Below are 21,537 nucleotides of genomic sequence, written 5' to 3' on the forward strand. Positions count from 1 at the left end.
ATAGTTATTCCTAAATGGGCACATATTCATATGCAAATCCTTTTTGATGGAGCGTGTTTCCTCCTCTTCTTCCTTGTTTGGCGCTGTACATATAGCTACCCTAGTCCAGGGTGACTCTCCACGGGAGGAAGCAGCACAGGGCGGGGGCAGGCAGGATGTGGAGGTGGCGCTGGCGACTGCCTACAGATGCCAGAGACTGAATACCAGTCCTACAAATAGGCTAAAGCAGGATTCGCCAGGTGGAAAACAGATCTTGATTTGCACCAGACTAACACAGGGATGGCAAAATTTTTACCCTTTGATATTTAAAAGCTGGACCGTGACCAAAGATGGGAGGAAATAAATTGATGTTTCAAACATGGTGCTGGAGGATAGTTTGGCAAATATGCTGGACTCACAGAAGGATTAACAAATGGATCATTAAGCAAGTCAAGCCAGAACTTTCCCTGGAAGCAAACCAGGTTGTTCTTTGGACCTATCATGAGAACACTCACTAGAGAAATCAATAATTCCAGGGAAAGTGATTGGCAGAAGAAAGACACAACTATGAGATGGATCAATTCCATCAGGGAAGCCACAAACTTTGACTTTACAGGTGCTGAGCAGGGTCATCAAAGACAGGTCCCTCATTTGCAGGGTTCTCATTAATTGGAGATGACTTGATGGCACATTAAATCATTTTAAAACAGTTGCTCTGGGCTGTCCCTAGAAGAGCAAGCATATTGCACAGTTGAAGCTGAGAGTACAGAGAGGCAATGGGACCATCTAAGAGAGGGATTAATTCCAGGTGTTGAATATTCAAAACCATCAGTGTTCCATCAATAAAAATAGAGCTGCGCATTGTACAACAGACACCTTAGCATTCACTGTACACTTCGACCTAAATGCATGAGTATCAGTAATGCTGTCTCCAGAATTTTTTTTGGAGGGGGTCCTTGAGCATGGCACCCTCATCAGGAAGCACAAGTTGAAAATTCTCCTGGTCTCTCTCTAATCTCTTGACTGAGGTTGTCTTTGCAAAGTAGAAATGATAATACCATCATTAGAGGAGCTAGTCTTACCATCCTGCCAAAAGTCCAAATTGCCATTTTCTGGAGCTGGCCCCCTTCTTTATACTGCGATAGATGAAGGACATAAAGGCATTTTCAATATTGGAATAGGTGGTATATAGACCCCCCCACTTTAGATGGATATTTGGTTACATGGGGATTTGGTGTGTTTTTTGAAGCTTATGTATAATTGATACCCAAATCTGTGGAGCTATATTTTTATCCTATTTTTAAGGTTTGCTTCAAATCCTCCTTTTAAATCAGGAAATAAATAGCCAGGTGCATATTAGTCAGATTTCTATAAGTGCCTGCATTAGCTCAGCTTGCCATGTTATCTAAACCTAGACTGCTTGGTCTGAGATGCGCAGCAACCCTGAAAATAAACCAAGGGCTTTGTTGGTTACTGAGGGCTGCAGCCCATCCCAAACAAGCCAAATCAGGTCAATGAAAGAGAAGCCAAACTGAGGAATGTACAAGTTTATTTTTTTAAAAAATACAGACACCTGAAGCTGTAATCCTGCTACTATAAACCAAGTAAAACTCCTGAATATGCTTGCATAGGCTTGTGGTATCAATGCTACATGTTAAATTTAACTTCTAGGAGAGTTAATCCCAGCTTTTTCTTTGAATTTATCCTTGTTCTGGAAACAAGATCAACTTGGATTTGAGAAGTGGGATTGATCCGTGAAGGCCATGTTTTGATTGTTGAAATGCACTTCTGCGTAAGTTGTCTGCAGTGAGATATGGAAAAGTAAAAAGGATGGGTTTTTTGGGGGAAAAAACAGCAAAACAAAACTACTAGACTGTGCCTTGCTATTTTTCAATGCTTTTCTTCTGTGTTTCTTTGTCACAAGGTGCAGAGCCCACCCCAGAGAGCCACACAGTCTCCCCCACCCCCCCTTCCATCACAGATCCTTTGAAAGTTTCCCAAAATCTAGACAGCTTTTCCCGTTCTGAGAAGTTGAAAATTCTCTCCTGAGTCTGACTTATTGCAGTAAGAACTTCCAGCTACTATAGGCTGGTAATTTTGGCCCCGCCCCCACTTTTGAAATTGAATTTAGTCTTTGAATTGCAAGAGGTTCCCATCCCAACCCTACTTTATCACGTTAATAACAATCGGGATGAACAGTTTTGACATTGCATCTGATAAAACTAGGGTGGCTCTATCTTGCTTTGGAGGTTACGTCACTGCCATTTCAGGCTTGAAGAAGAATAATGAGAAAGTTACAGCAATCGCCAGAATATAGATGTCTGGGGAGGCAATCGTAGGCCCTGCTTACCTGGGGGAAGTGCAACTGAATTTGAGTAGGCGTATCAGAACAGATTTTGTCATTGTGGAATGAGCTCCCCAGAGAGGTCTGTCGGGTGCCGTCATTATTTGTTTTTTGGCACCAGGCTAAGACCTTTTTATTTCAACAATATTTTAATAACTTTTAATACTACCTATTTATGTTTTACTCTGTAGCCAGGGTGGATCTGGAAGTTATTTGTATTATGTTTTTATAACTATTTTTATTGATTGATGTAAGCTGTCCTGAGGCTCTGCAGAAGGACAGCATATAAATATTCCAAATAAATAAATATTGACCATGGCTGTCTGGGGCATGCTGAAAGTTAGAGGATTTTTCTCTGCCTAGGCATGTATAAATCTGCAAATGGTTGGAGTCATCTGGGTAACCCCAGAAGGCTGGATTGAGATGTGAGAGAGAAACAAAAGGGCACGTACGGACCAGTGGGAGGGGGGAAGATTGTGTTTGCTTTCCGGAAGAAGCCCTGGCAACCCTTTTAACAACGGTGGCATGGATATCCCTTCCAGTGGTCCAGATGTGGAGAGTATAAAGGCTGTGGTCTGACCGTCTAAGCTGTTAATAGATCAGTTTCTAAGGATGTCATTTACCTGCTGGATCTCCCCCATGAGTCTGGGATTTGCGGGTTGCGCAGCATTGCCTGTGAGCCAGGAGACAAAGAGGAAATTATATTCACACTGCCTGGACTCATAGGTAGGGATTGGACCCTGGTCTCATGGGAGCATTACCTCTGGCACAGCGCTTCCTAAAAAGCAAGAGCAGAATCAGGAGGAGGATTGGAATCCAGGGGCCTCCCAAACACAGCTTGAGGACGCAGTTTTCTGTAGAAGGAAAGGAAGGAGAAGGGGATGGGGAGAGAGAGAATGGAAGAGAAAGAAGTAGTGTTAGTTTACTAGCCCATAATGCTCACACTGACTTCTCAGTACTTATTTCAGATATATACATCTGCCTAGGACATCAGATTCCTCTCGCGTACCACCCTGGATGGCTAAAACTCCTCGGAAGGTAGTTCCTCTAAACGACCACGTGCCCCGAGTAGAGCTTAGCTGGGGCTGACGCCAAGGGTAGGCATGATGGAGCACTTGCCAATGGCCTGCACTGCAGCGGGGGCCCACTGAGAAGAGCCTCACGGGATTTGCCCTTGCTTTTCCCCACTGCAACCTGCTGGTTCACTTGGTTCTTGCTCCATCCCAGGCAACAGTGGGCAGGAGGAATAGAAGCGGTATCCACACCCTGCCTTTTTTTGTGCCAGAAACTTGAAGCTGCTTATATATTTGTCCTCTTTTGTTTTTATCCTTGCAACAGCCCTGCAAGGAAGGTCAGGAGGCCTGAAGTGAGCTTTAGGGCCAAATGGAGACTTGAACTCAGGTCTCCGGAGTCCAAGTTCAACTCTCTAACCACTAGGACACACTGCTGCTGACCCACTCCCTCCTCTCAAACAGTAGCCATGATAAGGAAGAGCATGAGGAGTCTGCACAAGTGAGGACCACAATGGTGAGACAGAAAATTAGGTGAAAGAGAGAACCCATTAAGCTACTTTGCCCAAGGTCCCTCCAAAATCCTAACTGATAACACATTTCCTGGTAGACAGAATTAGCTTTTTTTGTTTTGAAGCTATTTATTAACATGCCCAAAAAGAATGTGAAACCACCTAAAATGAACAAAACAAGCTTAAAATGAGCAAAGTGAACCAAGTTGCCAAGGGAACTCTATAGATATACAGCCTATACATTCAGCCCCCAGAATTAGCTATTTTTAATCATACTCTACCTGGACTTCTCGATTTCCTATTCTTCTGGAATATAGCACTGAAGTTTCTGTTTCCTTCAGCTGCACAGCCAAGTGCTTTCCCCTGAAACGGTGCCTCTGGCAGAACCAGCCATATGCTCCAGATGCTAAATCTTCCATGGGCCTCTGTCACACCAATGTCTAACTGATTCTGAGATGTTTTGCTACTAGTATTCCAGGATACAGGCTTCCAAGAGGGGTGCACATCCAAGAAAAGGCAAAGCAGAGGAAGAGTGTGGTTATGCCAGAGCTCTTCAAAGAAGGGGGACACCAGTAAGGAAAAGTCTGTCCTAGAATCATCTGAAAGAACACAGAACAATAATCACTTTTGTTTATGTTACTAGGTTTATTATCCCACTTCCCCCATGAGAAGCATACATGTCCCCCATTTTATCTGTACAACAACCCTGTGAGGTAGGTTAGGCTGAAAAAGTGTGACTGGGCCAAGAGTCACCCAGTGCTAATTCTGGCACTGCAATGTCAGGGTGGGATGCAAGAATTTAAGAACTTCTGTGCTGGGTTGGAGCATAAGGACCAACCAGAGCCTTCCTGCCCGTGTTCCCCAGCAACTGGATAAAGGGGCATACTGCCCTTGATCCTGGAGCCATGGATAGCCTTCTCCATGAGTTTTTCCAGTCCCCCTTAAAGTCTTCCCAACTGGTAGCCATTGCTACATCTTGTGGAAATAAATTCTATAGTTTCGGGGTGTGCAGGAAATCGGTCCATTTCTTCTGTCCTGGCTGTCCCACCAATCAGCATCATGCAAGGTAATCAAATCCCTTTGAGGACTAGTGTTAAGAGAAGGAGCAAACCAGCTCCCTCTCCATCCCCCCCACCAATCTATTTGTTTCTCTTTTTCCTTTTAAAAGTGCTATTTGAGCAACTAGAGTTTGTCCGTCAACACAACATGGCTTTGTCTCTTACGATGTAAAACCACCTTCCCCTTGAGAGTCAAATTCAATTTCAGAGAAACTCCAATAGCGAGTCCTTAGAGGTATTTCTGCCTACTAAAATGGAGAGGAAACCTACACAAAAGAAGCCACTGCATCATTGGTGTCTGGGGCAAAGGGGTTGGAGAACCTGTGTGAGCCGCAGCTTTCCTGCCCTTAAGTGTGAAAACCTTTATGGCCCACAGAGGCGACTGCTTTCTGTGTACATCAACAGAGGATGCCTTTCAAATACTTAAGCCAGGAACCAAGTCTGTTCCATTTCCATGTGGGAGAGGACTTAGCAGATAGACGCACAACACAGTCAAGTGCAAAGAGAGCTGTGAAAAGTACTTCAGTAATCCAGTTAAAACATCTGTTAAACCAATTAGTGCAGCTCTTAACTGATGCGGTGACTCGATAATTGTATGCGAAGTTGCTTCCACTGGTTGCATTGAGACACCTGCTATATGACTGTGATGTACAGGTTGGCAAATCAATGTTTCTCAATAAAGGGTGTTCCCTCCTAAGATAAGAACAGGGGCAAGTGTGTAACACCCCTTTGTTCATTTCCAGCAAGTTATTACCCAATGTTTTATGGGCTCTGTACTTCCCGCAGTAGAAAGCAAGTGCCAGGTCCTGCCCAGGAGGAAAACACTATCCTTGCCCGTACCAGAACAGTTCAAACTATATTTTGCTAGAGGTAGTGTCTGTTAAATCAGAACAGTGGGCTGGGGTTTGGGTTCAGATGCTGCTATAATTAGAAGAAAAGGTAAAGGTTTCCCCTTGACATTTAAGTCCAGTCATGCCTGACTCTCGGGGGTGGTGCTCCTCTCAGTTTCCTAGCCAAGGGAGCCAGCGTTTGTCCGCAGACAGTCTCCGTGGTCGTGTGGCCGGCATGACTAAACACCAAAGTGCACGGAACGCTGCTACCTGCCCACCAAAGTGGTACCTTTTATCTCCTTGCATTTGCATGCTTTCGAACTGCAAGGTTGGCAGGAGCTGGACGGAGCAACGGGAACTCACTCCGTTGTGCAGATTCGAACCGGCGACCTTTCGATCAACCAGCCCAGCAGCACAGCGGATTAACCCACTGCACCACCTGCAGTCCCATAATTAGAACAGACCTACTTAAATCCATGAAGCTTATGAACAGAAGGGCCTCAGTGCTAGATTGGGCCATGAGTTCATCCAGGCCTGCATTTTGCTCACAGGAAACCCAGAAGCAGGACTCAAGTGCAACCCATATTCCTCACCATCTGGAGTTCTGCTGGTAGCCATAGATATTCTTGTCCGATCCTTTTTTAAAGCCATCCGTGTGTGTGGCCATCTTGTGACGGACAGCCATCTTGCTGTACTCCTATCTGGGCAAGGATAGCTTGGTTTTGGTTACTGCCCTGTTAAGCTCTCCTTGAAGGCTGTTCAGAGGCTGCAGCTTGTGCGAAATGAGGCAGCCAGATAACAGGGCTTGAACATATGATCACAGTTTTGGCCTGCTTGAAGCCGGCTACCTATGCACTTCCAAACTGCGGGTTTTAATCTATAAAGCCCTGCTTGGCTTGGGGGCAAAACAATGACATTAACATCTTGTGCCTTCCTCTGACTGCCACTTGCAAGGGAGGCTCCGTCACTGGCAACAAGAAGGGGAGGGCCTTCTCTGTGGTAGCCCTCAAATTATGGAAAAATCCCCCCACTGAGGCTAACTATGCTATCCTTTCAGTGCCTGGCCAAGGCATTTAACAGCTTTAAAAGGCATTGGTGGTGGGATTGTCAGTTACAGGCCCCAGCTGTCCAATCTGGGGAAGTTGTTAAAATTCAGTTTTCATTCAAATTGGGTAGTATAGTATAGGAGCAAAAGTCAATACTAGTAAATAGTAAAACTGCTCTCTTCATTCAGGAAACGGGCCAAGACATTCCATTTTAATTGGGCTTTCCATATGACTTTTATGGTTTCAAAAGCATTTCTCAAGGTTTGACTATGACTTTGGTTGTGATTTGCTTTTGGGCATTTTTGTAAACTGCCTGGATTGCTCTTTTTTCCTGAATGAGGATATAGAAATGTTTTTAAAATGTGGCTATCATGTTTAATAAAAATAATAGTCACAACAGGAACTCTTCCTTCTCCTCAAACAGCATTGGCATCTTACTAAACCAGCCTTCCTCAATCTGATGCCCTCCAGATGCTTTGGACTACAATTCCCAGCATTCCCAACACTTGGGCATGGTGGCTAGGCTAATAAGTCCAAAATACTGGAGGGCACCAACGTGGGCAAAGTTCTCCTGCTTCCATAATCATTTTCAACGTGTGTCTGGACACTCACCTGTGATGATCAACCTTATACCTTCTAGGAATTCAGGATGTTCAGAATTGTATTTCACACAATAATATAGCCCAGAATCATTTCTTTGCACATTACTGATGATCAGAGAAGATCTTGTGGTTGTATCTGGACGATTTGAGTACTTCCCATCTGGTTTTGAAAAGTCCGAACATGTGAATATCCAGTCCAGACTTCTGCCTTGTTTCTCTTTGTACCAATGTACCAGTGTTCTTCCAGAGGGCTGCCCAACTGGTAAGTTACATGTTAGGGTTACAGTTCCTCCCAGAGATCCCTCTGTTTTCCGTGGGATTATTCCAGTCCTTTGTGAATGGGTAGCTATATGGAAAAACATATGTATGGAAAAACAAGCTATGTTCAACGGTGTAGCAGAGGCAAGACTCACAAAGTGGAAGCCTAGGACTTTCTCCTTAGCGAGGTCTCCTTCCCTTTCCTGGATGAGAGCTGTAATCCTCACAATAGCTGGGAGAAAATGGATTGTCCCAGTGATATGATTTCCTGCTGACCTGCAGAACATTTGGAGGTGGCTTGGTGTGGAATGCACAATTAAGAGCAATTAACGGCTGGAACCAACAGTTAACTTGGAAAGCAAGTAGTAGTTTGCCCTGGAGCTGGGAAGAGAAACGGCTGGTTTCTCTTGAGCTGGTCTTTTTATGCTGCTTAGGGAAATACTTGATCATGGAGGGGATAAAGCCCAGTGGTCCATTTCCCTCCCATGGGTGTGCTGGGAGATTTTCAGAAATATCTGTCTCGACGCAGCTCACTGCGTCGTGTGAACCTGGCAAGGATTGCTTGTTGGTTTCTGGCACAATACTGGGTTGTTACAACCAAGGCTCAACGGATGAACTAGACCGAAGAGAGAAGGCTTATGGTTCCAGTATCCCGGAAATGGTGTATCCACTCGGGGTTTAGTCTGAACGTCTAAGGAACGCTGCATGGTGCTACACTCTACCCTCCGAACAGATTCAGCACCATGGACATCTCCTTTAAAGTTCAGCCTGGAGCTGCTTGTTGGATAATATGCAGAATGGGCCTAGCTTTTCCTGCCAAGGCTGTTACAGCGGTAAAACATGCTGCTCTCTTGGCTGTTCGCCTTTTGCATCATCAGCACTCCAGAATATAGGGTGTATATAGATGAGAGTAGAACCCCTATAATTTAAAATTTGTGTAAGGGAATATGATGTGAGTGTTGTGTTGAAATTAATATAAGGATCAGGGAAAAGACTGTCAGTAAATGATTGTTTTAGGCGAACGCAAGTATTTTATATTGGTATGAGAACTCAGGATTCAGAACTGCCTTATTTAATTTTAAGGCCCATTTGGTTTATAGGTTTTATACATATTATCGATGAATAGATGAAGGTACAGAGGTTTCTTTGGTCAGCTCATTTGCAGTTATGTAGTTAAGGAATCACCTGAAGTAAAATAGTATATGAAATCATAGTTCATTTTAAGAGCACTATGAAACAAGATAGTTCATAATCAAAAGTTGGTAGTAGTAGGGGAGCGATAGAGAGGAGGAAAACATGAAAATAAATGGGACTTTACTCCCAGAAAAGTGTATTTAGGAGTATATGCCCAATAAAGTAAAGAAAGAAGGCACCGCACACAAAAGGAAGTTGAAACTGGAACAAACTCACAAAGGTGCCAAAGCTTGTCAAGGGCCAAGGCATTCTGGATTTTTTTATAGCAAACCTTAAGAGTACAATCCTATACATGCCCGCTCATAGGGAATTCTCCCTGAGTTTTTTGAGGGTTTTGCCATTCTGAAAATAATATATTGAATCCGGACGAAGTCATACCAAAGCTACACCCACTGAAATAAATAGAATTTAAGCTGGCCATGACTTAACTTATTTCTTCTATCTGCCTACTCCTTTCCCTTGTCTTTTTAGATTATAAACCTTTGCATAAAAACCCGGCTTGGTGTACAGTTTACATGCAAGATGGTGTGGGACTCTTTTTGGTTGAGAAGATAAAAGTACTTAAAATAAACAAGCAAATAAATAAATTCAATTAGTCTACTTTAGCTAAGCCTGGCTCTAACCCAACATGCTTTCATATTTTTCAAGGTTCTGCTGAAGAGTCACACCACAAAAAGGAATGATATTTGGGGTCTGGAAACACTTACAAAGCAACGAAAGTAGAATCAACCCAGCCAAGCGGAGAAGCATCATATCTTCCTTCCTTGACTGAATAGTGAAGATCTTCTGGTTGGTGTCTCACTCGGTGGTCCTGTGAGCTGCACAGATGCTATGTTTCCTGCTAGCATCTGTGGCTAGAGAGAAAACAGAGATAAGATCTCCTATCTTCAAAAAAGGCTCACAATTGGGAGATTTGAAAAACCATTTGGTAGCTATTCTTTTAAAGCAAGCAAGTGAAGAAATTTGTTTTTAAATGGTTAATGGCAAACCTACATATGCATGCTAGCAAAGCTTCTCCAGTCCTGGAAACATTTACATCCATGTCGCTAGAGTGACTACATCAGACACAGGTTAGCATGAAAAATGCACACGCTGAATTTCTTTTGTGCATAGATGAGTAACAATGGCTATACTTTATACAGAACTAGAATGCATCTAACCAGTGCACAGAAGTGGGCAGTGTCCAGCCTTTGCTTGGCCTGCCGTCCAGATGGAAATGCTGGATGAGAAACTTCCGGACCCATCCATTCGCCCTTTTTAGAGTCTGTCATCTTAACCCCAACTTGGACCAAACAGACGGTCCTCCACAAATTAGGACATAACAATCATCCCACATCAGTTGACTGCTGCTATATTATTAAGAAAAGCCATGCTGAGCCAGACCCAAAGGTCATCTAGTCTAGCTCTTCGTACACACGGTGGCAAACCGGCTGCCCACAGGATCCCTCAAGCAGGACGGGTACAAGCACATGGCCAACGTGGCTACTGATAGCCTGTGAGAGGAATTCGAGGCCGCTTCCGTAGCTCCATTCTGTCTTCAGAACAGCCGTCTGGGGCAGCCAGCTGGGCTGCGAAGGGGGGACTGTCCAAAGCCACCCCAAGCCACCCCCACATCTAGTCCAAATGGGGACTAGAACCCGGCTCTCGAAGGTCTCCAGCCCTTCACTCTAAGCACACCAGCTCTCGTGCTCGGTTCTCCTCTCCATAAGGTTGTGCTTGCTGGATTCAGTTTCAAAGTTTTATGGCATGCTTTTTGACCCCTCCACTTACCCCCTGTAAAAAAAGAGAGAGAGAGACAGAAGTGACTAGTAGGACAAAAGTACTTCCAGACAGACAATTTATTTATTTATTTATTTATTAAAACATTTTTATGCCGCCCCATTTGCCGAAGCCTCGGGGCGGCTTGCAACAATAAATTAATATAAACATTAAAAATCCAAAAAATACAATATAAAATAAGCCGCCCTGGCCAGATAAAATCAGTTAATACTAACAGTTAAAATACCGCTTAAATAAAAAGGTTTTCGCCTGACGCCGAAAAGCAAATAACGACGGCGCCAGGCGGACCTCTCTGGGGAGCATGTTCCATAAGTTGGGCGCCACCGCAGAGAAAGCCCTCCTCCGAGTAGCCACCCTCCTAATTTCCTTCCCGGAGGGTTCCCGGAGAAGGGCCTCTCCCACTGATCTCAAGGGGCGGCTGGGCATATATGGACGTAAGCGCTCCTTCAGGTAACCAGGACCCAAGCCGTTTAGGGCTTTATAGGTCATTACCAACACCTTGAATTGGGCCCGGACTTCAATGGGAAGCCAGTGAAGCTGACGGAGGACTGGAGTCATGTGACCATAACGCCCAGTCCCCGTCAACAGCCTGGCAGCTCTATTTTGAACCAACTGAAGTATCCGGACCGTCTTCAAGGGTAGCCCCACGTAGAGCGCGTTACAGAAGTCAAGACGGGAAGTCACCAGTGCATGTGTCACTGTCGCCAGGCAGTCGTTCTCCAGGTAGGGGCGCAGCTGATGAATCAGCCGAAGCTGGAGGAAAGCGCTCCTCGCCACTGCTGTTACCTGAGCTTCCAGTGAGAGCTCCAGGTCAAGGAGCACTCCCAAGCTGCGGACCTTGTCCCTAGGAGGGAGTGCAACCCCGTTCAGGGCAAGGGTCACTCCACCCTCTCCGAAGCCCGATCCGCCAACCAACAGGACAATTCCTAATATTCCTAGTCCAAGTACCATGTAGCTGTTCTGTCTTTCCCCTCTTTATGGATTATCCAGGCTAAGAAAATAAAGCAAAACTAGAACTCATGGTGGGAAACACAGGCGACCGGGAAGTGGGAAATGGCAGCATTTGGACCTCTGTGAACGAGACACAGACCTTGCACAATAATTCTAGATCTATGTAAAATGCTTAATATCCAAAAAAACCTGTGCTAGATAAGACCAAAAGCCTAACTAGTCCAGCAACTGGTTCTCACAGTAGCCTGCTAGAAGCAGCATATGAGTAAAGCAGAGCCCAGCTAAATCATCCCTTGCAGAGTCGGGTGCTGTTGCAGGACATTCTTCTGTTTAAATACGCATAGGATTGCAATCTAAATTTGCAGTTTTAATTCGCACTAAATTTACAGCTTGACCAGTTTCAGATCCATCTTGTAGCAATCAGTCAGACAGGTGTCCAAATCTTTTCAAACTGTCCCCGTTAAATTCTGCTAAAGCATAACTGTTGATATATGTTCCAAGAGGCTATTCATAATATTTAACATTTGTAGAACTCTTCTGATGCATTCCCAGAGTGCTTCCTTATCATGTAGCCTCATAAGGCAAGCCAACATCATAGTGGGAGGCTGGAGTTTTTCTTTAACAAAGACTTGTGTTATAAAAGAGGTTTTTGTGGGAGGCTGCCCATGAAATTTCCTCTTTTCTTAAGCCCTCGAGCAGAGGGCAGATGAATTTACTGGGGGGGGGGGGGAATTATCTCCTCCAAGCTGCATGTGGTACTTCCTGATCCAGACTGGGAGCTTTTTACACAGAAGTCAAACAAAAAGTTAGCCACTGTGTTTCTGCGCTTTGAATGCAGCACCCCGTTTACCCTTGAGAAGAGAGGTAATGCTGTGAAGCCTGGAGAGATTCCAGCTGAGGGACTTCCCGGCCTCACCAGGCTGCATCACCCCCCAGTAGCCCCCCGCCCTCCACTCTATATTCTGCTCTGGTCTAAGTTTCCAGGTTGCCTTGAATTTATTTATTTATTTATTTATTTTATTAAAACATTTTTATGCCGCCCCATTTGCCGAAGCCTCGGGGCGGCTTACAACAATAAATTAGATCCACATAAATAAAAATTAAAATATATACATTAGAATGAATGAATGAATGAATGAATGAATATATAAATAAATAAATAAATAAATAAATAAATAAATAAATAAATAAAATAAAATAAGCTGCCCTGGCCAGCCCTGCCAAAAACTCTCTTCAGATAGGAAATGTACAAATTTAGTCTGACAAGAAGTTGATAGAAGAATCAAACCTGGAGCTGTAGTCTGCTGGGGGCATCGCTTTCTCGAATCGTGGTTGATCCCCTCTCAGCAATTAACAGCCCACTGACTGTTTTCAGTGGCACCCTGCACCACCGGCAACACCCACACAGAGTGAATTAGGCTCCACCAACAAAGGAAACAAGAGTCCTGTCCTCTCCTTCACTCAAAGCTTCAGCACAGATGCTGGCTTTGAACGCTGCTGCAGGCAATGCTGTTGACTAACTGCCTCATTTTGACCTCAGCAGGTAAACACTTCTTTTGCTTTTACCTGGAATCTTACATGCTTTGCGTCTAGGCTGGAAGCTCTGCTGATAACCTGAAAGTCTTTGTTTTCTACAGAGCTTATATTTTTAAGTACTTAGCCTGCCTTTCCACGAGGAAACTACTGCATAACACAGCTCATACATCAGTGAGTGTAATGCTCTTCATTCCCCTGAATAAGACCTTCTCCCGGCACATGTGTTGAATCAGAGTGTTACTTGCAAGTGTGTGTAGATGTCAGCAATTACTAGCACTTGTCACAGTAAATTATGGAGAAATGCGATACCTCAGTAGTGTCGGGCTGCAGTATATGCTGAAGTCACCGTTCGAAATCCTGATATATCTAAGTATTGCTGAGGAACATGTCCCATCCAAAGCCCTGGAAAGCTGCTGGCAGCCAAGGGTAGACAATATTAACCCTCACGCTTTCAAATAAATATATTCTGCTGTTGTTTCTAAATAAGCCGGGCTCTTTGGGAGGTGGGGAAGTTAAAAATATTTGTGTTAAACCACTGCAGCAACATCCATTCTGTTTCTTTCCTCAGTATTAGAACTCCATTTATTTTCACTGTATCGGGCGCAGGAGTTCCAATTTGTGGACAAGGAGAGCGTGGCACGAGTCCCATGCATTTTGGAAGACAAGGTAGAAGACGATGGATTATCATTCGGTTGGTACAAAAGAAGAGAGAATGAGACGCTTTGTCTTGTTAAGAGCTGCTTGGAGAAGAACACTGTGAGCAGATTTGCCTGCAAAACTGAAGGACAAAAGACCGTCTTGGAAATCTCCCGTGCCCAAACAGATGATTCTGGCCTGTATTTGTGTGCAAAGACAGACCTCACATTTAAATTCAGCAATGTGTCTACTTTGCTGATAGTTGGAGGTAAGGAGTTGCTGAATATATGAAAGGATGGGAATAGAGGTTTGAATGATTTTGTTCCTTGTGAGCTGCCAAGAGAACCCTTGGGTTGTGGGGTGGAATTCAGACGAAATAAATACATAAAGGCAGTCGATGCCTTTTAACCCATTGGTGTTCTATGTCCCAATCCATCCCACGAGGGTCCCCAGAATGCCGTATCCTTTCTCTGCCCCCCCTTCCTCTGTCGCAATCCCAATGATTTAGTAGTTTCCTGGATTTTGTACCATTTATTTTCATTTTACAAGGTGGAAATTACTTCTCCTAGAGCTTTGTTGGCTGTTAGTAAGAACTTTAAGCTAAAATAAGCTGGTATTTTGCCTCACCCGCTTTGCCTTGGCCCTGCCCCATTCTGCCTAGATCTTGTCTTGTCCCTCGCTGGGGTACTGACTAGAAAATCCAGTCCCGGGAGAAAAAGTTCAGCATCATTGCTCCAACACCTCCTTCCCTTCTCTAACTCGATCTTTCCTCACACCAATGCTTCTGTCTCCTTGCTCAGAATCAGAGAATTAAACTTAGAACCTTCCTGTGGAATCGTAGGGACCCATATGAGCTATGCCCATAGCCAAAGGCAAATTTAGGCATTAAAAATGGCTGCAACTCCAATATTTCCTAGCTGGTCTTTTTCATGTTCCCACTCTGCAGATAGTTATACTCCAAGCAGCTCCGTGGTGTTTTTGCAGCTCCGTGCTCCTCAAAACAACCGAGTGGCTTGTGTGGTCCATGGAGTTTCTAACTTCGTCCAAGTGTCCTGGGACTCTGCTGGACCTCTGGAGCAAGAGACACATCTGGTGAAGAACAGCAGTGGCTTCCTGACTTTCCTCAGTGTCCTTCACATCCCTGGGGGCTCACACAGGACTCTGAAGGACATCATATGCAAAGTCAAATTCAATTCATCCCACACTGGGGTCAAGGTGAAAGGCACATTCCCTGCAGGTGAGTAACTTAGCCGTCCTTGTTCAGGCTCAAGGAGGTGTTTAAACAATCTATTGTGCTTGTAACATGAACGCAAGTCAGTTAGAAAAGCTGTCCAAGTTCAGCAGTCATTCAACCCTCCCATCTCAAAATGCTCTGTTTCTTTTCTCCTTCTCTGAGGATAAGTTCTAGGGTATTCCCAGCAGTGATAAATTGGGAAGTTCGAGTGCTGATCAGGTTGGTCTCCATAACCATGTCTCCTAGGACACTCTAAAATTGCCGCCCGTTGAATTGATTCATATCAAGCAACTGTGTCTGGCAATTTTCATCTCAGGTCTTCTGTGAAGCAAATGTGGCTGAACTGCCCATTGGAGAATCACTCCAAAATATTTGAATCACTCCAAAATATTCATATTACAGTAAGAATAGCTCACGGCAATTCTATTGTTGCCAGGAAAATCTATTCCCATCCTACTCCTCTTACCAGTTTCAGACAAAACAATCCACACTCAAGGCTGGAGTATCAGTTGAGTGTGGACAGTCTTTTAACTGTGAGTGGTTGTTGAAATGTGGGTTATCGGGTTGTCCGAACACAACTATGCTAACAAGCCATGTCTGGTTAACCATGAACAACCCATGAGGAGAAAAACCCATATTTGTGTGTGGGCCTGGGAACCACAGATGGTTGTCTTGACTGGGTTCAGACAACACAATTACCCACAATTTAACCTCAAGCACTTATAATTCAATGATATGTTTTACTGTATTTTATTGCTGTTTTTAATATATAATATGTTAGGGATTCTGTTATGTTTTATTGTGTTTTTATCTTCTGTTGTGAGCTGCCCAGAGGTGCTGTGGCATAATTGGGTGGCATACAAATATTTTAAATAAATAAATAACCCATGCTCCACCTTTGGGGATCGCTTATTGTGAAGACTGAACCCAGTCAAAGGATGTGTGTATGTATAAGATATTGGTGTGTCTGTATCATAGAAGAGCACTTTGTGCACCTTCTCAAGGGATTATAGTCCACTGGCATTGAGGTTTGAACAGGCTGGAGTCCGGGTCTGATCCCACTCCTACAAGCCCTCGTTGAGAGAAAGGTGCTGCTCTTCCCCATCACATCACCAGGGGGAGCTGTGTCACAACCTCTGGTGCTCTTGGGATGGGTAGCAGCTCCTCCAAGCATCCTCCATGGGCCACGATGCTGGCTGTGTGTGATGGGGGCTGTAGTCCAAGCATCTGGAAGGCACCAGCTTACAGAAGGCAGCTTTATGCTGCCAGAGGGCTTGTGCTTGTTTCTGTTTCCCTGTGCCACCTCGCCTTCCAGTCTTACAGGAGGGGAATGAAGTACAAAAGGAAACATGGTCCATTCTGTCTTCATTCTCTGCATCTCCATGCATTGTTTCGTAAGCTGGGCAGTCATTGCTGTGCTCTGTTCCTTCCTTTTAAAGCATCCTCCACAGGAGTCAGTGCCAACTGCCTAAACTACTTGGTACCCCTGGCCGTCCTGAGTGTGCTGGCATGGCTAATGCTTCTTGTCAGCTTTCTGTGGATTCGACTGGGCCCTTCCAGGCCAGGTAATGTCAGCAAGTCTTGTCCTATGAACCAGCACCCTCCGTAGGAGGAAAGCCCCACACTTTCAGGGAAAAATCCCTTGGAAGGGCCTGGTGCCAAAAGCAGGCATGGTTGGGCAGCAACTGAGGGTCCCTCCTTGGCAGGGGCTGAGTGACAGGAACCCCTTGGACTGGCTCCTCACTGTGCTTTTATCAACCAGAAGAGAAGGTTGTCTTGTTGCGTACAGGGAAAAGGATGCTTCCTAAGCCCAGTCCTTCTGAGTTCAGTCTGTGGGCCAGTTGCCACATCTTTGGGTGAGAGGGGAGAAGCCAGAACTTGCTGGCCCTCTGCTTGTTGAGCAAGCAGAAGCCATGAGGAGGAAGAGGAGGAGCTTTTGAGAAGGTAGACTCAACGAGGGCTGATGGGCTCCAAAGGCTCTCCAAAGTTGGAGCGTGCATGGTCCACAGCTGCCCACTGACCCATTTCTAGCAACCTCCTGTGAAACAGGTGCTTGCCAGGACTGACGGTGGTCAATGATTGCACAAGCCTTGATATTATCCAGCAAAGCATCATGTTCTTAAGGACTGGGGGCAACAGAGGGTGCCTGAAACAAGCCTTCCCCAACCCTGGATGCTTTGGACCACAGCTGCCTGCCTGCCCCAGGCCAAACACAACTGGAAGACACCAACTTGGGACCTGTGGAGTAAATTCCCTTGGACACCTGCCCAATGTCTAGTCTGCCATCCTTTCGAGAGCACGTTAAGACTGCCCCTGTGTGTTAAGGCCCTGAAGGACACCCCTGTCAGATGCTTCTAACGGATTCATCGTGCATTAAAAATACAGTTTTAGCTGAATTGTTTTGGATGTGTGGGGGGAGAGGTGGAGGGGGGGCTGAACTGCTTTTAAATTCTGTGTTTTGGAGAATGTGTGGTTCTATTGCATTTTATTTCTGGTTTAGGAACTGTTCTAACCTGCCCAGACAGCTTAGACTTTTGGGAGATATAGAAAAGAGAATAGCTGTGTTTTTTTTCTCTGCACAACTCCTGTTTTAACTTGTAAAATCAGTTATCACAACTTAGAAGTGCTTTGGCTGGTAGAAAAGACTACCTTGTGTATAATTTGAAAGGCAGAAAAAGTGGACTGTATTTGTTTATATGTAATGATCTCTTTGCTTTCTTCCAGCTTTTCGAGGATTCTGGACTTGGTTCTCTGGGCCTCCATCTTCGGAGATGCCACAGGTACTGCTCTTTTCAGGCTGGAAGTGGAGGGTAAAGAATGTCTCTAGCTTTTAAGAACATATGTGCAACTCTCACTCAAAATAGCAATTCTTGTCCATGGTTTGGGAGCATGTGCAAATGGTTTATCTGTGCAGGAATGCAGTGGAAGACAGTGAGGAGGGGAGATAATTTAACAAGGTTTTGGAGGCGATATTAGCATGAAATGGGTTTGTGTGAAGGGGCTGTGGTTGTTTTGAATCTAATTCCTTCAAATAGCAGGTGATGGTATGAAGCAAGTCTGACAATCAGAGAAATAAAGATGGAGATGGTGTAATAAAATCTGCACACCCCCAGTAGTGAACAGAGTAAAGCATCAAGCGACAGGCCCACCGGTGTCCCTTGGCTGCTAGTTCTTTGAGCAACCGGTCTTTAGAGGTACACTGCCCCTGAACATGGAGGTACCTCTAAAGACGGGTTGCTCAAAGAACGAGCAGCCAGCCAGCTCTGTTCCCTTTGTGCTCTGCTATGAACGAAGAGCAACTGTCGGATGCGCGATGCAGGGTTGGCCTTTTAATTTCTCTTTTGACCTAACCTGCCTCAGAGGAGTCATTGTGGGGATAAAGTGAAAGGAGCTCATATTTACCATTTCAAGGAAGAATAGACTTACAAGGAAACCACCTGTGGTCAGAGTCGAACCCATTCGAGATGCAGGCCATGTTGTTATATAACTCTTAGCTTTAGACCTGATTCTGATCTGCTTGGTCTGCATCTCTGTCGCTGCTCACACCGCATCTCTGGGATAGGGCAGGCTGAAAAGCTAAATGAGCAACAAGGAGCAGTAATATTTGGTGCTGTGCATGGAGATGCTTCCACGTGGATTTCTGGTCTTTCCAGGAATAGCTGGGAAAGTTCCCTGCCCAAAGCCCTGGAGAGCAGGCGCTAGGTCAGTACTGACAATGCTGAGCTAGATAGACCAATTTTGCAGGTGGCAGCTTCCTAGGCGCCTACTGAAATCATGGTTTGATTTCATTCCGAACCATGAGGACTAGAATCTTACTTTCCTTGTAGGGGAAAGACCACACAACTCAGTGGCAGGTCACCTGCTTTGTAGGCAGAAGGTCTCAAGTTGCAATTAATGGCACCCTTATTCTGAAAATCTGATATCAAATGCCCTTCACAGCCCCTTTTGGGCTGGTGGGCACATTTGAAATGTCAAGAGATAATTGTGCAAATTCTCATGGGGTCCAGGCTTAACCATTCATAAAATGCCCACCAGAGTGGCCATGGCCAATCACAGAAACAGCCTTTCCCCAAAACCAAAGCTGGCAGGATTTAAAAGAAGAATAATTTACCTGTTAATAAACCCACACTTGTGGTCAAGCTGTAAAACGAAACAAACACTGTTTGAGCTCTGCTAAGGAAGTACTGGAGCACAGCACAGATCTTTGCAATAGGCCAGTCACCACTACTCCAAGTTTCAAAAGTTCTGCAGAAACCAAATGAAACTCAGGCCTAGTGGTTAGTCCAGTAGAGGAGCTAGCGACTGTTGGGTGCCATGCTGGAACCTGCAGGACTAGACAAGCTGGAGCTGATCCGGTCAAAAGAAATGCCTTCTGCTCCAAGTAACAGGGTTTCTCCCTCTGCGAAACAGGAAGAACCTTGCTATATACAGCTGGATTTTTCTTCAAAGAATGAGAGAAGGTGAGTGCTGAGAGAGAGACATCGAAAGATTTGGAAGCACCCTAAGACAAGCCAGTGCTCTGGAAGGGGCAGCCAGTTTTTGGACTCTGATCTGAGGGGTCAGAGTCCCTGGCTCAAGTCCACGCTTGCTAACTTTGTGCCGGTTACAGTCTCTCAGCCTGTCCTACCTCGTAGGGTCGTTGTGAGAGTAAAATGCAGGGGAGAATTGTGTATGTTGCTTTGGGCTCCTGGAAGGATGTGCGTGCTATAAATAATAAACGAATATGTCTCATCTCTTTTTCTTTAATGAATTTCTTTTTTCCTGGTAAGAAGAGGGGCGGGGAATTGACAAAAGCAGCAGGCAAGTATGAGAAGGTTGCTCATATGGAAGTTGGAGTCAGAGTCCTATCTTTCCAGAGAGGATATGAAGACATGCAGCCGTTCTGGAGATGTCTTTTGGAGCCTGAAAGAAAGCTCTCTGAATGAGTGGTGAATTGAATTACATAGAAATATAGAAACAGAGCGAGTCAGAAGGGGCCTCCCGGGCCATCTAGTCTGACCCCCGGCTCCAGCCGCCTCCGCTCACAACATGCCTCCCATGTGCATGTCCAGCCTGTCCTTGAACACCCTCACCGGTGGGGCCTCACCCACCTCCCGTGGAAGCCCGTTCCATACCTGAGGGGTCCTCACTGTCAGGAAGTGCTTCCTGGCATCTAAATGAAACCTTATGCAGTGTGCTTGCTGTGGATTTGAACGTACTCTCTCATCTTTCCCCAAATGCCTGCGTTTTCGAGGGTCCACCGCCTAGCAGGCACCGACCACAAAAGTCCCCTGGAGTTGCTGCTCTCCTTCCCCTCTGCTACTTGCTGTTCCACCTGCCTCTTACCTGTCCCAGGGAACAGTGGTGGTGGTGAGGAGTGGATCATGCCATGCCCTCCAGGTTTCCCGGCTTTCTGCCTGTTAGACGAGCAAGTGGGAGCCATGGCAAGGAAAAGAACGGCCAAGGCATCAAGTGCCCATGGTGCTAACGGGTTCAGCTTATTAAGGGAGGGAGCCTACTTGAAGGTGTCTTGGCTGGAAGCCCCTCCAAACCTTGAACCAGCTTCCCTGGAAGTCCTCCTCATGCATTCATCTGACCCCCTAATCTGAGCTTGCTTTGGTGGCAGGTCCCTTCACCACCTCGAACCAGAGAGCCAAGTAACACCTCTTTCACAGAGAGAAAGGTAACACCTTTATCCTCCTGCAGAACTTCATGCCAACTTCTGTGAAAACACAGATATTCGCATTTGCATAGAACAAAGCAGAGAAGCCCAAATTCACACTCCCTGCTCCCCCCCCCCCCGCCACTTCCTCTGATGGTGCTGCACTTACAGCTTATGGTGCATTTTCTGGAGGCTGGAAAAGGAACATTTCTGCGCAAAGGGCTGGGAGGCTCATGACAGAAGTGTTTGTGGTGTCCATCTCTGAGCTGGTGGCACGGCATTTGTGGTTCTCTCACAACAGGGGAACCACACTGAGGCGAAAGAAGACCTGGTGTGTTGATGCGTTTCTGTGATGTGTTTATGTGTAGGAGGTACCGTCAGGTCCTAGAATAGAAACTGTCTCTTTAGGGGCAATTGCAGTTTCGTAACACGACGTTTTTGTGATTACGTGTGCTCATCCCCCCCCCCCCATGTGTGTTTCATTTCTTGTAAGCCTGAAGGTTGGGACAATATTGCTCTGCTATTCTCTGCCCCAAATGGTCAGGGATCCCTATTAGAACTTGCTGAATTTTTCAGTCGCTTTGTCCTACAGGGGCATGCTTATTCCCAGACCCCGTGTGCTCTGTATGAGTCAAGAAGAGGCCGGGAGCACTATCTGTTGCTTATCTTAGTGACTCCAGCAGACCACTGATTACTCATAGAGCCTGTGCCTTCCTTGAGCTGAAAGAGAGAGAGAGAGAAGCTGGGCAAGAAACAAACTGCTCTCTGAGTCACCTTTTCTGTCCCTGTGTCTGTACTGTGTGTTTTGACACGCTTGACGCCCTGTGCTCTAATAAACAGGAAACATTTGAAAAGTTCACAGGGCTTCACTTCTGTGCAGGGGTAGTACTGCCGTCATTTTGAGCGTAACTGAAACATTCCTTCCCC

At 45.5% G+C, this 21,537-nt stretch overlaps 2 protein-coding genes across 2 annotated transcripts; one reads left to right on the forward strand and one right to left on the reverse strand.

Annotated features, from left to right (window-relative positions):
• Positions 1-1,511: 1,511 nt before the first annotated feature.
• On the reverse strand, positions 1,512-13,646 carry LOC123032639 (immunoglobulin gamma-1 heavy chain-like). The gene is made up of 8 exons (XM_044448700.1): positions 13,409-13,646; positions 10,604-10,606; positions 9,541-9,687; positions 7,392-7,727; positions 4,127-4,444; positions 3,085-3,177; positions 2,947-2,996; positions 1,512-1,780 (listed from the first exon to the last, which is right to left on the reverse strand). The coding sequence occupies exons 3-8, from the start codon at positions 9,584-9,586 to the stop codon at positions 1,703-1,705; spliced, it is 921 nt and encodes a 306-aa protein (XP_044304635.1). The 5' UTR covers positions 9,587-9,687; positions 10,604-10,606; positions 13,409-13,646; the 3' UTR covers positions 1,512-1,702.
• Positions 13,400-20,732, forward strand: LOC123032501. Its single transcript, XM_044448396.1, has 5 exons — positions 13,400-13,469; positions 13,641-14,003; positions 14,682-14,972; positions 16,409-16,534; positions 17,694-20,732. The coding sequence occupies exons 1-5, from the start codon at positions 13,400-13,402 to the stop codon at positions 17,801-17,803; spliced, it is 960 nt and encodes a 319-aa protein (XP_044304331.1). The 3' UTR covers positions 17,804-20,732.
• Positions 20,733-21,537: the final 805 nt, after the last annotated feature.

This window comes from Varanus komodoensis, unplaced genomic scaffold (assembly GCF_004798865.1).
Source record: "Varanus komodoensis strain SLA01 unplaced genomic scaffold, ASM479886v1 scaffold55, whole genome shotgun sequence".
Lineage (NCBI taxonomy): Eukaryota > Metazoa > Chordata > Lepidosauria > Squamata > Varanidae > Varanus > Varanus komodoensis.

What these genes read in the sequence shown, in the direction of transcription:
- LOC123032639 (XM_044448700.1), bottom strand. Translation starts at nt 9,586, where the DNA reads ATGATGCTTCTCCGCTTGGCTGGGTTGATTCTACTTTCGTTGCTTT. An exon ending in TATAAGGTTGATCATCACAG is followed by an intron (nt 4,445 to 7,391) that starts GTGAGTGTCCAG and finishes GTGTTCTTTCAG; the next exon opens with ATGATTCTAGGACAGACTTT. An exon ending in TAGGAAATCGAGAAGTCCAG is followed by an intron (nt 3,178 to 4,126) that starts GTAGAGTATGAT and finishes TTCCTTCTACAG; the next exon opens with AAAACTGCGTCCTCAAGCTG.
- LOC123032501 (XM_044448396.1), top strand. Translation starts at nt 13,400, where the DNA reads ATGCGATACCTCAGTAGTGTCGGGCTGCAGTATATGCTGAAGTCACCG. An exon ending in TACTTTGCTGATAGTTGGAG is followed by an intron (nt 14,004 to 14,681) that starts GTAAGGAGTTGC and finishes CCCACTCTGCAG; the next exon opens with ATAGTTATACTCCAAGCAGC. An exon ending in ACTGGGCCCTTCCAGGCCAG is followed by an intron (nt 16,535 to 17,693) that starts GTAATGTCAGCA and finishes GCTTTCTTCCAG; the next exon opens with CTTTTCGAGGATTCTGGACT.